General features: G+C 31.7%; 1 protein-coding gene across 8 annotated transcripts in view; it reads right to left on the bottom strand.

Moving 5' to 3' along the window:
- Positions 1–956: 956 nt before the first annotated feature.
- The window catches only part of LOC112045960 (phosphatidylinositol 4-phosphate 5-kinase type-1 alpha), a 70886-nt gene continuing 53621 nt past the window's right edge, over positions 957–18221 (bottom strand). For 6 of the 8 annotated variants that reach the window (XM_052887144.1, XM_052887148.1, XM_052887150.1 and 3 more), the window contains one exon: positions 4332–8655. In XM_052887144.1, coding sequence (XP_052743104.1) covers positions 8560–8655 — 96 coding nt within the window. In that variant the 3' untranslated portion in view covers positions 4332–8559. Of the gene's footprint in view, positions 1311–4331; positions 8656–9539; positions 14204–18221 lie in introns of those variants that run through there. The other 2 variants (XM_052887147.1, XM_052887145.1) reach the window with 2 other exon arrangements.

The following is an 18221-nucleotide window of genomic DNA, read 5'->3' as shown; positions in this document are numbered from 1 at the left end:
CATCGTGAGAAATACTGCATACCTGAGAATTTTCTTAATTCTCTACGTGTGTGAAGTTGGGCCAGCGTGGTGGACTATAATATTTATTGGCCTCTCATTCTGAGAAGACACTCATGCTCAACAGTGAGCCGAAAATGGGTTGCTAATGATGATAATGACATATTCGAAGCTTTTCTGAAGTACCTACGCCCATACGTCTATCTATTCCTCAAATAAGCCGAAAACATAGATTTACGATTGGGTACAATTATAATTCTATGGCCGAAAACATGTCCTGTTATTCTCTTACGATTAGGTGTATCTTAATAGGCATAGGGTAATCCCTAACAAAGACCCAGACCTAGCTAGGCAGTAGTTTAGAAGTATTAGTTATGATGATAATAAATAAATAAAAATTTAACTTATGTATTTGTTAATCAATTTAATGAAGTAAAAATCAATTTAGGTAATTCTTGGGGATAAATAAAAACTACGCTTATTATTACAATTTATTGGTTTCTCCCATACAAAATGTGTAAAAATACAAAAAAAGTTATACGAACAGGCAATTCACAAATTACGCTAAAACTATTGAGATAGTATAGAGAGGTATACATATGTATCGGTAGATATCGATGATGCCGTTCACATGATTTGCCATTTTTTACAAGACAAGAGCACACACACAGCCAGCGTGACGTCACAGTTCGTATTTATAGTGCCACAAACTTATCTGTCTCGGTGGCCAAAACTGGAACTCTTAACTTCAAAAAAGGACTCTGAACTTCGCAGTGCGACAAAGCATTTCTCTCATATCTGTTGAATGATGTATCATCAACAAGTCTTTCGTCGATCCGCTAACATTCTCGGTAGAAATTTTAAAGATTTTTTTATTAAAGGAAATAAAAATAGAATAATAAAAATCGTCATAAATGCTTTCCCCATCATCAACATTAAAAGCGGAAATATTATATAGGTACCTATTCTACGTATCATCAAATCTACCAAATGTAATAGTCAATGTGCCAGTGAGTGAATTCCCATTTAACATCATGTGCCCACAGCCATGTTTTTATTCGATTGACTTTTAAATATTAAGTCATATCCACAGATAAAGCCCACAGGCCATAGGAAACACTAAAGCTAAATTAATTCCGTGGCCAAACCCCATACAACAAAAAGAAACATAAACCCTTTAGGTTGTCCTAAAGGATTCAAGTTTCTGTTTCAAATTCAATGCGGAACAACTAATACTTATATCTACCTATATTTTTTAAATTACCTTTTACTTTGGTGTACACCGATACGTACTTACAGCTTCATAAATGAGTCTGTAAAATTAAAAGCAATATTAGTGTTAATATTTCTGTAATTTTAATAAATATTCAATCTCATTTATCTAATTTTTACACTTTTTGTAAAAAATTATATATTCTGAAAAATCCTAGTACATTATTTTATTCTAACATCAATAGTTTTAGCACACGAAGTAAACATTATTTTAGGTGATTTTTTACACCTTGGATTACATTATTAGAGTTTTGATGAAAGATCCTTAATTAAAAAATAATAATAATATAGCCTAAATCACTCAGGGATAGTGTAGCTTCCCAGCAGTGAAAGAATTTTTCAAATCGGTTTAGTAGTTTCGGAGCATATTCAATGCAAACAAACAATCAAATCTTTTCTTTATTATATTAGTATAGATAACATGTCTTACCTCGCACCCAAGTGACCTTCCACCTTAACAACATGTTAGAACAAAAACACACTACCCTTTACACAAACATTGTGATGGTGTTGCCAGAAGTAAACCTTCTAGGGTAAATAAGTTACACATTCATAATTTTCCTTTGACAGAGCTTCAGAGCTTGTATTAAGCACCCGGTTTTATTTTTCGTATTAGGGTTAATTTACACGAGTGTCAACTCTACCGAGGACCGTAGTCGACTGCAGTTGGCGACGTCTCGGCGGCAGGCGACGGCGTCGCCGACTGAAGTCGACTGCAGTCGTCGGTAGCAGCTGCCGCTAATGTAAATGAACACTTAGTTCCTATCATCTATTGGTATCTCAGACCAATTACCATAGGACCTGCCTCGCTGGACGTTATCCTCTGTCAAAAGTATATGATCACGATCCAACGTGTCTATACAAACTGCGACTATAGACTCGATGTTCCACTGTGTTAATATGAAATGTGTGTATTAAGATTTAAAGTGGTTGTGTGTAGTGTAAGGACACAAAATACATATATTTATTAGTGTTAAATATATTCAATGTGTGAGTATACCTCGTCCCCCTCAAAAAACGACTAAGAATTTTGTTGGTGAATAGGAGTGCGATACAAGTCTAGAGGCAATTGGTCTGAGATTAGTATTGATGGATTTGACCTAACCTAATCTTGATATCACTTGCTCAAAAAAAGTAAACAGAGCTAGGATTCGAACCCTGATCACCTGTTTATATTCGAATAATTTGCCAGAGGTGTAACTCAGTGAAGTTGACTTTTCTTACTCAGTCTACGTAAACTACACAGTATTATATTTTTATACATCTCTAGTAAGTATACAAAAATAAAATAATCAGTAAATCTCTAAGTATACAAAAATAAAATAATCAGTTAGTAAACAATGTGATGAAACACTTGTGAGTTTGGTGTAACAAAACTAGCGCTAGTGCAAAAAAAAAAAACAACAGAAAAACATGAAGATCACAAAACCAATGAAAATGGTGTACCATACTTTAATGTAGTGGTGACGAGTGACGACATACGGCTTAAAATGAACTTTCTTTGCAGCAGTTTCATACATACACAAAATATGTGTATTACTGGTTGTACCCGGCGGTTTCATCTACCGTAAAAATATTAAAAGAATTAAAATAGTGCTTAAATGCAAAAATTGGCTACGTATATCAGGAATTACTTATTACAGCTATCCTATTTTTATTGATTTTTTTTTGATTGTCGTTGTTTTGTCATTTAAAACCGACTTTAGAAGTTAGCGTCTTCATTCTACTGTGTTCTTAATATCTTAATGGTATTATGAAGGTACTTTACCTTTTCAATTCCATGATGAAATTGTAAGGTAAGCGGATAAAAAGTTCAGACCTCTTCTTTTTTTTAAATAACTTACTATGTTTACTTTTAAAAGAGGACTCTTGTGGTAAAACAGAAAAAAAACAAGTAGAAACTTTGAAACAGATACACGTTTATTCGAAACCACGATATACAAATAAGTACACTCCTTGCAAATACACAAGTTATAGACAGAGAAACAAATAGAATCAACTAACACTGGATATGAGATAGCAATAGTTAAGTTCCTCTTTAAAGCTTCACGCATATATCTACTTTATACTGCCTTTTCACAATAAATTAAAAAAGAGGCAACTCGTGATATCTTTTTATTAGTAAAAAAATATAGATATAGGTTGAAAATTCTAGAACCCAGTTGTAAAGCCAGTTACAACTGGGTTCTAGCCTTTTGAACCCATATCTATATTTTTTTTAATGAAACAGCCTGGATGAAGTCCTTTGTAGCCTTGATGTCTATTTGTTTCGCCGTATACAAAGATACACTAGCGTTCAACAAATACAAAAACACTGTACAATTACAGATTAAACAACAATCAATTATCATATTTATTACATGATGTTATAAAGACAGAGATGTTTATATTATATGCAATCTCATAGCAGGTTTTCGGTTTTGTCTTTTATCAGCAATTCTATACAATACTCGTATCAGAACTTCGTTTAGCGACTAGATAAGTCATAAAAACCAAGAGCGTGTCTATTGTAGGGTAGTAGGTATTGCAGGAGGGGGTAAAGTTATAAGAAAAAAAAAAATTGAAAAGATCGTGTTACCCCACACAGTAAAATTGCAAGTTTTCCTTTTCAGTGTACCAAACCAAAGGGTTGCAATTGGCTACATTTTTATAAATCTCTGCTGCGCTTTCTCACCCTCCTTGAAGACACCCTTGGTCAATCAGCCAAATTGGTCAGTTAACCGAGTTGGTCAATTAGCCAAGCTGGTCAGTTAGCCAAATTGATCAGTTAGACAAGTTGGTCCATCAACCAAGTTGATCCCTTAAACAAGTTCTTGCGCGTTTTTAGAGTAAGTACATCTCTGCTTATAACATCGTTGGTTATTTACGCTACATTTGAACAAATAGAGTATTGGATAAACGTTCCAATAGAAAAGACAGTCAAGTACGAAAAGAGCTAGCTTACAGAGGGGTCCGTATACAAGCTAAAAAAACTTTTGGCGTTTATCAACAAATTTAATATAATATAAGAGATATTTATTTAAAAGTTTCTGAAAACTAAGCGTAATCATAAAAATAAGATGGTGTCATAATTACAATTAATTATAATGTCAGTCTGTTCTTTTCTACTAGAACATAACATTACTCTAGATAATAGCCTAAAATTTGGGGCCTTTTGGGTTATAAATTGGTGGACCCCAAAATGTATATAAACAATACAATATTAAACTATGAAGATATATTTCGAAGCATGTAAATGCATAGTAAATACATTTTATTCTAAAAGTAATTTGTATGTAAAAGCGATATTTTCAATACTTTTCGTAAGAATATCATGAAGTAGATTCTACTAAAAATAATATCTAATTTTTTGGTTAGCGATAATGTCTAGAAAAAATTAAATATTAATAGGAAAAAGAAATTAAATATTTAATAAGTGTAAAATCAGATCTAAATCAGTCTGGAAAATGTTTTATATAATATTGAGCCATAGATATTCAATAATAAAATATAGCTTACGAGAAACTCACAAGACCAAGTGCGACTCGGTACACGCACAATGAAGGGTTCCGTAGCACGTTTATTCGCCTCAGTATCGACGCGTTAGTGACATAGCCAATAGTATAAAATCTTTGGGTAGAAATGTATTTCTGAAGCGAAATAAACATAAAATTAGTTATTTATTTTTATTAAACTATATTATTATAGGAAACCCTATAATAATATAGTTTAATAAAAATAAATACGAAAACGGAACCCTAAAAATTAGATTAAAAAAATACTTAACACTTATTTCTTATTAAATCAGTACAATATTATTCAAAAATTAGGATGTAATTTAATTTAAAACATTTTGTTACTAATTGATAAAATGACAGGGTTTGTAAAAAAATCAAAATGGCGTCTAGCCATAGACAACCATGTTCTATAGTAGTCTTAGAACTATAAAAGTATACGTTAAGAACTCGGACTATTACGAGATCCTGCATATATATAATATATATATACCAGGGAAATATTATATATATTTCCCTGGTATATCTGTTATTTATTTGGGAAAAAAATAAAAATTATAGAAAATATTCACATTGACACATTGCAAATAGGTTGCCTAGTTATATTGCGGCCAGATAGTATTAAATGATTATTTTTTATTAACAAAATAAATGTTATTTATTTCATCAATTCAATTCAAAAATTCAAATTCAATATGTTAAATGAAAGCTTATTTTAGGCTTAATTTAACTCTATTAAGATGCCTTTGATCTAGTTCATGGTTGCCTTTTTCAATGAAAAATGTGTCTAGCCGTAATTCAACTAGGCAACCTATTTACAATATGCCACTGTGAATATTTTATGTACCACTCATTTCTTGTCACTAATAAATAACAGATGAGAGTGTATACTTCTAATGCCGGATCTTAGACCAGAAAGGATTTATCAAGGAGAAGAAAGAACTCATAGAAGTGGAAGAATGGTCACTAAATATTTAGATACATGTTGATCTAAAGAATCACAATTTTGGCATGTATATTTTACTATTACACTTAAATGAATTAAAAAATAAGTAACATAAAAATTATTTTCCTACAATTATTGTGATATACAACATTAAGATTAATTAAAATATTTAGGTACACAATATTTCCAATAAATAAGTTATTATGTAACATAATATGGCAATAGATGATTACAAAAAAAAATTAAATGGATTAATTATTATTAAATCGATATTTTGGTAATATTTTATTTAATCCTGACAACACTACTTTAAAATAACTAAAAAATAATTCTGTGATTCAGAGTGATGCAATAGAATATCTATTTTTTTAATATTTCATGTAAATACATAAAAATATGAATTTACCATTTTGGTAGAATTTTCATTTAATCCTGGCAACATTAAACTCAGATCATTGTACCAAATAATTGTGTGGTAAAAAATAAAGTTATAGTTGTGTTGAGACCACTTTACTTATAAAAAAAAATATTGTTGGTTTAATAAAACTATTTACTCTTCGCCTTCTGCAAAACTTGTGATTAAGCGCATAACTCTGTATATTTTACTGATTTATAATAAAAAAGTATATTTAATTTTGGTAGAATTTTCATTTAATCCTGGCAACTTTAACCTCAGATCATAGTACAAAATAATTGTGTGGTTAAGAGATTATCTCAGATTTTTAATATTATGCTAATAAAGTTGTAGTTGTGTTGAGAGTGGAGACCATTTTACTTATAAAACAAAATATTGTTGGTTTAATAAATATTTACTCTTCACCTTCTGCAAAACTTGTGATTAAGCGCATAATTATGTATATTTTACTGTTTTTATAATAAAAAAAGTACATTTAATATTACTCACTAAATAAAGTATCTAAGCACCAAAATTAAATCAATACTGTTGAATAGAGAGCTGCTACTATATATAATGTATAAAACCTATATCTAAAATATAATTCGATATTATATTATGCAGTTGAGTTAACACAGTTTGCTAAATTTATTGCTTATCAGGATTTCTATAACCTAGCGAAAGTTTCATATGAAGAATACTTTAATAAAGAATCTTTCCAATTTTCCAGCTAAAATGGTACATTTTTTCTTAATTCATACAAATGTCACATTTCAACAATTATTATTTTTAACAAAAAGCGTCATTTTCTTCAAAATATATATAAAAAAAACATGTATTATAAATTCTTGGAAACTGTGCCTTTTATTATACATAATATATGAATTTAGAAGGACCAAATTAAAACTAGTGTTACAAATAATGTGGGGCTTCATGATTTAGTTAATGATCATTTGGCATTAACATTTGATTACATAAGTATTTAAACTTAATAATTTCCAAGAACTATAAAATATGGAGACTAAAGATTTTTACACTTTATCACTTTGATGTACACCCAAAATGAAATTATCTAAATCGATCATATGCATATGATCATACCAATGCATTTTTGCTTATTGGTTTAATGGGCAATGCATGCGTAACTTGTAGAAACATAAAGGCACTGCCTTCACTGAATATGAGCTATAACGCTTCGTCGTTATCAACCCATATACGGCTCACTGCTGAGCTCGAGTCTCCTCTCTGAATGAGAGGGGTTAGGCCAATAGTCCACCACGCTGGCCCAATGCGGGTTGGCAAACTTCACATACGCAGAGAATTAAGAAATTCTCTGGTATGCAGGTTTCCTCACGATGTTTTCCTTCACCGATTGAGACACGTGATATTTATTTCCATAAAATGCACACAACTGAAAAGTTGGAAGTGCATGCCCCGGACCGGATTCGAACCCACACCCTCCGAAATCGGAGGCAGAGGTCATATCCACTGGGCTATCACGGCTCTATCCACTGGTTATAACGCTTATTAGAGAATAATATTTTCCATTTTGTTTAGTATTTTCCTAATATAAAAAAATCTTAACATTCGTGGTCTATCTTATATATCTATTTTACATATGTTTCATATATTTTAAGGTGTATAGGCAAATCCCACAACCGAGCCATCTTCTCCGCGGTACAGCCGAGTATGACCACAGTTGAGTGCGAGCGGCAATTACTAGTACGTTTCTCAATGAATCAAAATCAAACTACATTTATTTCAAGTAGGCTTAGTTTACAAGCACTTTTGAAATGTCAAGTTTGACTATTTGTAATGACTAATACCGGTTCGGAAGGTTCTGCTGAGAAGAGCCGGCAAGAAACTTAACAGTTGCTCTTATGAAAAAATCATACAATATTATAATAATTTACAATTAACATCATTATTTTTTTTTAGTGTTACTTTCTGTGTGAAGGTAGAAGCTGATTCAGTGGCCCAAGCGTCTTTATGGAACTCATCAATTGTGTAGTAACCTCGACTAAGTACATGTTTTTTAATAAATTGCTTAAACTTATGCATTGCCATAACTGTTTAAGGGATCTTGTTATAGAAGAGTACACCCAACCTTACGAAATATTTTTTACTCTTTGAAGACGATAAGCGGATGTAACTAATTTATGGCCGTACCTAGTAAAACGGGGGTTTAGATTTGTACATGCAGTTGTATATTAATATTTTGTCTTACAAAGACTATATTGATAAGCTACTGTAAAAATAAATGAAGAATGTGCCTAGCGCTCGGTCTTCATACACTTCACTCTGTCGTCATACCTCAGCCCTGTACCACACAGACGTGGACTGAGCTATGGTGGGAAGTTTATTCTCGATAAAATTAAAAAAAAGATCCAGTACATATCACTCTTTGGATAATTCCACTAGGATGAACATCGAAAGTGATAAGTGCAAATGATGCTTTAGCTGTATTTCCCTTCACTTTGCATGACTTGTTGCACTTCGTATGTTGATATAGAGATGCTCGAAGTCTCTGAAGTCAGATGAGTTATTTCCACCTGTTGTAAGAAATATTTTAATTGTAATTGACTATATTAAATTACTTGTGTATGGGTGGAAACGAAAAATAGTCTTAGTGGAAAGGGTAAATTAGATTCAAGTATAAATATTTTCAAAGGAAAATTGAGTGACTGCACTATAAACAATATTATAAAAATTAGCATGCGGGTTGTTTTATATTAGGACTAAGAGAAGTAATCCCTAATAGTCGTACAGTTTCGAAGAAAACTGGATTCTAGTCGCACATTATATTCTGAAGCTAGACAATAATAAGTCATTACTTGTAAGATACTATTATAAAATCATAACAATGTATTTCAGTCAATATAATATGAAATATTTAGTTGCGAAAATAGCACAACATTGCAATATTTTATCAGAATTTAGAAATTTTCAATGTTTACTTCTTGAACCCAACCAAAGAATGTCACTTACACAGGCAAAACACAGAATTATTTATTATATTTTATTATGTATTATATTATGAAGAGATTGAGTAGATGTGTTAGAATTTTTTTATTTTTTATGTTTAAATATAAATAATAGTAAAATATCTTACCTTTTATTATAACCTCTGCGAATGCTTGCTAAAACTATTTCTACTGATTTTAGTACGATTCTATAAAAATGTTAGCGGCAACCCTGACGTTACTGTCAATACAATGTCATGCAAAAAGCGCGGGAATCAATGTACCTAAAAGTGGGTGTATTAAGCTCAAGTTATTGAAATAAAATTACTTTAAGCTTACCCTAATCATTATTTATTTGTTAACATGCTTTTAATACGTATTAAAGTTGTGACAATATAATCTGTTAATATATTTTAAAGATTCAAATTGCGTAACTTTTAAATAAGGAATGCGGGTTGAAAATTAATTGGCTATTATAATTTAAAATGTTTATTCTACGATTTTCTCTTTACCTTAAATAGTTAACAACAACAGAATATACAATGGTTTAATAGTAACAACGAACAACGGAACGGTTTCACACTTCATTTGACCTATTCCTGGGAGATGTGACCATAGACAACGTTATTATTTAACCAAAAATTAATGAGCAATTCCTCTGAGAAAATTGTAACTTTTTCTCAGATATAATAGATTTTCTGACATTCATAAATATATCTTTGCCCACTTTGGTTTTGTTTTGATAGTAAAACAAGTGGGTCAAAGATAAATACAATTAAATATACCAGGTTAAATCCCCTTGGCGGTGAAAATTGTTGCCATAAATATTTAATAAGTATGTATAAAGTTCATTAACTATTAATACCAGTATTTACTTGTCGCATTCCGGTCTGTATTGTAGCTATATAACATTATTTGACATAAAGCAAGCTCTGAACACATTGAAACATATTGCATATTAATTTTATTATTTATGTTTACTCTCTCTCTTTTTAATCCCATTTTATGCAAGACAAGAATACTGGTTATATAAAAAAAAATTCTAACAAAAAACTATGTTTTTCATGTATTTGTTAATAATGTTTGGTCACATTCCACAAGAAAATATTTAATATTAAAAAATTGATCTGTAAGTTATTGTAAAGTTTTTTGTACGTACCACAATCGCTTATCAAAGAATTTATTATGTAACGGCTATAACCCACTTGATACAACATCAGAGAATGCCCGACTAGTTTCGAATCCATACGGGACCCTTAGTCATTTAGCCGTGTTTCTTAGTAAATTAATATGAATAATACTCAATATAGTTTAAATTCTAAAACGCTCATCAAAGAGATATACTTACTTATCAAATATGAAATTTCGTTAATACAAGTAAACAATAGAAATTTATAACATTTACTAAAAACTTAATAAATTGTTTGAAATTTGTCGGAACCATATAATGTACATTTATGTTTAAAATGACTTACAGATCAAAATATTACTCATATATGTTCATTACTATATTGACCACTCACATGAAGCCGATTATACATTTTATAAGCGAAATATCGATTGCTTTCGTTAACATATACAACCTTGTTAAAAAAAAATACGATTATATTTCAACTGGCAACACTAAGCTATCAACAGTAACATTGGTCGTTTATACGTTGGCAACACTGAGCAAAATTTTAAAGTGATTGGTATATAGGATTGGATTTGGAGGTTGCAAGCTTCAACGACGTTTTATATTAAATAATAATTGCTAACCAAAGAGTCTGGCCAATAAATAGCATATCTAGATAATTTTATCCCATAAAAATGACCAAATTTTGTAGATTACTATTTTTTATAAATATGAAAACATTTTAGCATAACTTCAAATTTTTTAATTTATTATAATATTATTGTTGAACATAGATTATTAAGAGGCCAGACTCCGTTTCAAGACTTATTATGTACAGCCGGGTATTATAATCTGTCTGTAGACATTAAATTTTCATATATGTTTTTTTTTATATCTGGAAGTATGACTATCTAATTATAGGCATCTTTACGTTTAATTAACTCATGCAACTGGTAGACTAGGCTTCAACTATTAACTCAGAGAAATCATTACTTCCCCGAGGTGTTTAAATTTAAGTATTGCCAGATCTAAATTTCCTTTTACCCTAAATGATTAAATTTATTTATAACGTCGTTTAACACGTACTAGATTTTCAGTCGTGATCTTACAATTCAATTTTTATTTAGACAAGATAGGATTAATTATAAATATTTGCAGACATTTCGTTTTTAAATCATTCAAACTAGTTAAATTCTCCGTTTTATTTTCATTTAACTGTACGTATGATATTCAATAATCTAAAAATTAAAGGACACCTTGTTATTTGGACTAGATCTTAATATGGTACATGCTTACTATTTGTGCAAACTACATTCACTGTATATTAGACCTACTGCCTGAAGTTTATTTTTTTAATTTGTATTAGATTGTCCATAGAGATCTTTCCTATGTGATTAAGTTTTGCAAGTCATTAGTACCTACAGCAGCAACTATCTATTGTCGCGATTCAATTATTTTCGCAAAAATATCTGCAAATTTTTACAAAAAATCCTACAAATTATTTATTTATATTAAAATTACCTAGTAAAACCACTTAATTCCAAAAGAACATTATAATTTAAGCTGCTCGCACATTACACGCATTTCAGTACATATTGAAAATGCGAATGACGTCATCTGTATATCTTCAACAACTTCGCTTCGTTATCTTGTCTGGCTAGGGATCTTGAGATCCAAGGTCCGGGTAGGTCCCCAAAAAGCATCTCTTTTATCACCAATATTTTTTTTTGGGTCTTAACGTTATTATAACTAATTTCACTTTTTTTTTGTTTTGGTAAGAAATCTTTTTCTGAAATACTCGACTTTAAGTGGGAGCTACCCACTCAAACCCTCACCGCATTTTGGAAGGGGAAAAATAGTCTTAAACTAAAACTTCGTTTTAGAAACTGGCTTTACAGCTTACAGTTAAATTTTGACCTCCCACTGGAATCGAATAGATCGGAATTTGGGATAAAATGCGTGCAGGTTATGAATGAGGTTACAAAAGACATCATTCGCTTATTCAGTATTAAAAATGCCAACAAATTATTAGATAAGTCCCAATGTTTTGCATAATTATCATATTTGTAAGTTACTATGCAAGTAACATCGTAACTTAATATGAGAACATCTATTAAACAGGATTTTAGGGAATATTGTCAAAAACTCTGAACTATAGACTAGATAGACACCCGGTCTTAGATAAATCCAGTGGTCTTCAGACATCTTTCTCATTGGTCTATCTGTATATTTATTTCAACTCCATAATTTTAATTCCACGTATTGTACGTATTTTTTTTTAATACGTAAGCAATGAAATTATTACATTATCAATATTTATGTTAGTTTCAGCATTTCGAGCACAGAATAATACTTTGAATATGGTAACATTCACTTGCTTGTCAGTTGTAGTTGCCAGAATAGAAAAATCTAAATATACTGGGTGATTTTTAGTGGTAGATATTCCATACGAAAGTATCATTTCTCAGTTGGCAACACAATCGACTACTAAAAAAAAACATTTTCTTTTGTGCGAGGTGTCGATATTTTTTTAATTCAATACAAAACACTAACGGATGTTATACCTCCTTAATATGGCCTTGTCGTAAAATCCGGTCTTAGCATAGAACTTCTAAGTATAAAGTTCTTCCCTGCCAAATTTTATCTTTCTACGTCAAACGGTTTTCGAGATTTAGATTTCTTATTAAATTAAAATAACTAGAGGGAAGTACCCAGGCAAGTACCCAGTAAGTGGTAGATCTCAATCCACTACTACAAAATCACCCTGTATATAAAAAAAATACAACTGGCCTGTTCCAACATATCTCAATTGATAGAAATATGCAACAAGATGAATCGACTTAAGTTCAGATCATTTAGAGAATGCCCTAAAACCCTTATTTACACGTAGGTACATATTATTGCTTATTATAAAAATCTATACAAGTTACTAATATCTCAAAACTATAATTAATTTATTACGATGTACTCCACAATATGGAAGCACGATATTTTGTGTTTCATATACAGAGCCTATTTTAAAAAACCAGCCAAATCAGTACCTACATAATACAAAATACAACAACGAACAGTCCAAAAAAGTCGTTATAGTACTTAAACTTTAATTCCTTCAAAGTAAAGTGAACTTTAAGCAGTAGTTATTACGTCCACTTTACTTTCACGAAATTTGAGGTTTAAATATTGATCCATGTTTATAAGTATGACAAAATGTGTTTCAACTCCAATACGACATTTCAACTCGTAGGTTTCGTCTCTGACTTAATTGATACCGTCCTCCATTCCTTTTGAATAAGACCTTAAAAACAACTATAAAGATTTTTAATTTTTGTAATATATTTGGCTGGCTTTCAAAACATTAGCTCAGCGATTGCCACTAGAGTAACTTTACCTACTTTGTAGCAATAATTTAATGTTTATATAAAAACCGTTCAAGCAAGATTATATTTATACACCAAAATAATTATAACTGGATCGTTTAAAAAGCTGCTGTTCATGAAGGGATGCGTAGAATAGTGAACGACCTTTTGATGTGCCCTTCTGCCTTTAGATTTCATGTATTTTTTGATGATTAGAAGTATTGAGTATATGCCATCCTTTTCCTTTTTACAACACGTAATATAATTTAGAGCAAGATAGAGACGTCTCTACTCTACTCTACGTAACTCGACTCCAGGAGTCGAGCCCACAGGTGCGCGGTTTTTTGTTTCTGTTACGTACGGGAAAGAAAAGATTAACGCTAACCGACATTAAAAAAAAAATAAAAAATTAATACAGCAAACGCAATATTATCATCTCAAAATATTAGTCGTTTTCTCCTTTTTTTAATCAATAATGTAGTTACGCCAAGAAAGGGCATTTCAGATCCACACCACTCGCTATACGCATATCCTTAAAACAAAGGCAGCTTAACGTATTAATAAAATTCGCTTCATGTATTTTACGCCACAAATTGTGTCGTAACTGTTTGTAACTTAGAACTTGTTATCATTTGTAATCGAAATCAACTCTCTGTTTTAATTGCATCTAAAGAAAACCCACCATAGAAGCAGCGTCCAAAAAAAAATCGTAGCATTATTAAGGTTGCAGGTACTGAAAATACACTAATTAAGGGCATTATGCAAATATGCATGTGTATAGTTAAAGGCTTGTGTCAATAATGTTGGTTTACTGAGGCACATTACGTTAAAAATGTTTGAATGCTAAAAGTATATTAACTATTCTGATATATGCGTGAAACTAAAGAAAAATTATAAAACGGAGTCATCAACGCGGTTCAGAGGCGGCAGGTCCATTTTTGTTTCTATAACGATCATACAGACAGAGAAACAAAAATTTTACTGATAGCTTTTTTGGTATCAGTATCAATCACTAATCACTCCCTGATAGTTATTTTGAAAATATATGTCTTGTACAGAATTGATCTCTTTGATAATAATAATAATAATAATAATAAAGCTTTATTGAATTCCATATAAATCTTAAAAACTAACACACAATCTTAAATAACATATCTAAAATAAATTTGATTTTTTTTTTGTTTATATTTACACGTTTTTTATTTATTTATTTTTATATGGACCCCCTAAGGGTAAAAGCCTCCTCCAATGTTTTCCACCTTTCCCTATCTTTAGCTGCCTCTTGCCATTTCACTCCCGCTGTCGCCTCTATTTCATCTACCCATCTAGCAGCTGGGCGGCCTCTCGATCTTGTGCCTATTGGACCTGTCCATTTCATCACTCTTTCGGTCCATCTTCTGTCGGTACATCTGGGCAAGTGACCAGCCCATTGCCATTTCCTTTTTAGGCAGTAAGTTAAGGCGTCGGTTACTTTTGTTTTATTACGGACGTATTCGTTTCTCACCCGGTCTCTCATCTTTATGCCTAAACAACTTCTTTCCATTTTTCTCTGCGTAGTCTGGATTTTCCTTTTTGTTTTAGCATCAAACGTCCAGGTTTGGCATCCGTAAGTGAGACAAGGTAGTATTTCCGAATCCATAACTATCTTTTTAGATGTGAGCGGGAGCTGCGATTTAAAGATCTCTTTACGAGCCCAGTACTTATTCCAACTCATCGCCACCCTTCGATCTACTTTTGCCATATTTCTCTCTTTGTTAAAAGAAATCTGTTTGCCTAGGTAGACGTACTTCTCTACATATTCGAGGGGGATGTTATTTACCATGATAGGTGCCGTGTTGTGATTAGTCATTACTTTCGTCTTGTCCAGGTTCATCTCCAGTCCAACTTTTATGCTAGCCTGATTTAGGTCCTTTATCATTTTATTTAATTGATTTGGAGTTTCTGAAAATAAAATGATGTCATCGGCAAACCTGAGATGACTCAGAAAGTTATTGTTAATTCGAATACCTTGCTTAGACCATGGCAAATTGTTCATTATGTGTTGCAGAACAGCAATGAACAGCTTTGGAGAGATTGGATCGCCTTGTCTCACACCTCTATTTATATTAATTTTTGGACCTATTCTATCTAATTTGACTCTACTTGTCATGTTTGCGTATATGTTTTTCAAAATATTTATGTATTTTTCGTGTATATTTTGTGTTTTTAGTGCTTCCCATATGCTGCAGTGGGATATAGAGTCGAAAGCTTTTTTAAAATCAATGAAGGCTAGGTATATGGGTTTGCGGTATTCTAAATATTTCTCTATCACCTGGTCGACTACTTGGATGTGATCTATTGTGCAGAAACCACTTCTAAACCCTGCTTGCTCTACAGGTTGGTGAGCGTCAATATCTGGTGATAAGATAAGGCTTATCGGTCGGTAGTTCCCGATGTCAGCTGGGTCACCTTTTTTAAAAAGCAAAATTATTTCGGATTCCGTCCATGCATGCGGAACAGTTTCTTCATTTAAAATTTTGTTCCATAGGAGTGTGATAGAAGCCAGAAGTAAACCTCTGCCTAGTTTTATAAAGTCATTCGTAATACCATCTGGCCCTGCGGTTTTTTCTGGCTTCAATCTCATTATTTGTTTCAAAATTTCAGGCCTCGTGAACTCATCAACTGTAGAGGTATCAATGTTTTGGATTATGTTCTTTGTTTCATTGAATAATTCTGGTTGACTATAAAGTTTTGCATAAAAATCTGTAGCTATATCTATGATTTCTAACCGTGATTTGCATTTGGTAGAGCCAGGTTGGAGTGATGTAATCCAGTCCTTTGTTCTGTTCAATTCTTTATAAGCTTTTTTTGCAGATCGAGATTTTGCGAGGTGTTTTAGTATAGTGTTTTTTCTGTAGGTATCGTAACATTTCTTTATTTCTTTGTTTGCAGATTTGTAAAGCCTTTTAAGCTTTTCTTTTTCGCTTTTATTTAGTTTAGGTTTATTTTGAAGGGTATTTCTTTCTTTCATAAGATTCAGTGCTTCTTCTGATAAAATACTGCATTTCTTTTTCCTTTGTATGTCCTTTGTACTTGTAAGCATAGAGTTAATGATTTTTTGGCAATATTCGTCAATATTATTGTTTTCATGTGATTCTATAAGTTCTGGTATTAAATTTGTCAGGGTTTCAAGGTATTTTTCTTGCTCTTTCAATGTTTTGAAGTTTTTAATGGTACTTGTAAAGTTGCGCCTGCTCTTTTTACTTGATTTTAAATGGAGTGTTGCTCTCAACATCCTATGGTCTGATCCAAAGGGGAACGATGACAGCACTTCATACTTAGAGAATAAGTGAGGTGTTGAGGACATTATATAGTCAATCTCATTTTTTGTGTTTTTGTCTGGAGAAATCCATGTCCATCTATTGTTCATTTTTAACTTAAACAAAGTATTTATAATTTTCAGGTTATGTTCGTGTGCATATTGAACAAGTCTCTCTCCCCTTTTGGTCCTTTTTCCAGAGCCATATTCTCCTGCAACTAAACGTTCGTGTTTTTTGGGTATCCCAATCTGTGCGTTGAAGTCTCCCATACAAATCAAGTATTTCGTGGTGATAGAGTCATGTGCCTTTTCTAAATCGTCATAGAAATCGTCTATGTCCTGTTGGGATGAACTTTCTGTAGGTGCATAAGCCTGTATTATAGCAAAAGGTAAGTTTCCGAGTTTAATTTCTAGTACGCAAACTCTTTCTGATATGCCAATAAATGCTTTTATGTACTCCTTTAATTTTTTCTTGACCAGAAAGCCCACCCCGTTTAGACCTTTGGTTTCGCCTAGATAATACATGATATAATTATCTTCTTCAATAATACTCTCTCCTAATCGGCGAACTTCACTCAGTCCTAGTATATCATGATTAATATTTTCTAGAGCTGTCTTTAATTCTAAAAATTTTGTTACTGAAGACAAAGATCTGACATTAAAAGAACAAATATACAAATTATTTTTTTCCTGTGTATGTATATATATTATGTATGTATGTATATATATTGATCTCTTTACAGATTCATTATTACACTTTATTAAATGCTTACTTTTCTTTGATTAATTCCAAGATGAAAGGACGAGCCAACTCGGAAGGAGCAATGAAAGTTAAATCGAATACTTCTTTGTCAATAAATCCTATTTTTAGTCACAGGTGAAGTCTACCTAATATTAAAACAATTTTGCTCTAGCATATTATTACGAGAGTTTTATTTTAGCACAAAATTCGAATTATTAAAGATTGAAACGAAGTTTTAAAAATATCAAAGACAATCCAGACGATTACCTAAATACATACGTTATCATTTACGGAAAATAAATTTTGTAGGATACAGATTTTTTGTGTAATGTGCCATAAGCGTTGATGCATTTCTAGTGGATATTATGTAAGTTAGTACTACAATGGGCCATTCGTGTCAAAGCGGACTTTTGTTAGTGTGAAACCAGTTGTAACCAGATTAAACTAGATTTGTATTATAGGATCATCATCATCTCCTTACCCTTATCCCACTTAAGTGGGGTCGGAAAAATATGTCAATCTTTTCCATTCGTTTCTATTACTCGTCAACTCATCATCCACTCCTTTTACACACATGTCCTCTTTCACACAATCCAACCATCTCTTCTTTGGCCTTCCTCTCCTCTTATGACCTTCCACTTGCAC

Source organism: Bicyclus anynana, chromosome 18 (genome assembly GCF_947172395.1).
Source record: "Bicyclus anynana chromosome 18, ilBicAnyn1.1, whole genome shotgun sequence".
Classification (NCBI taxonomy): domain Eukaryota; kingdom Metazoa; phylum Arthropoda; class Insecta; order Lepidoptera; family Nymphalidae; genus Bicyclus; species Bicyclus anynana.
Note: the sequence above shows the minus strand (reverse complement) of the source record. Positions and strands in the feature narration are given on the sequence as shown.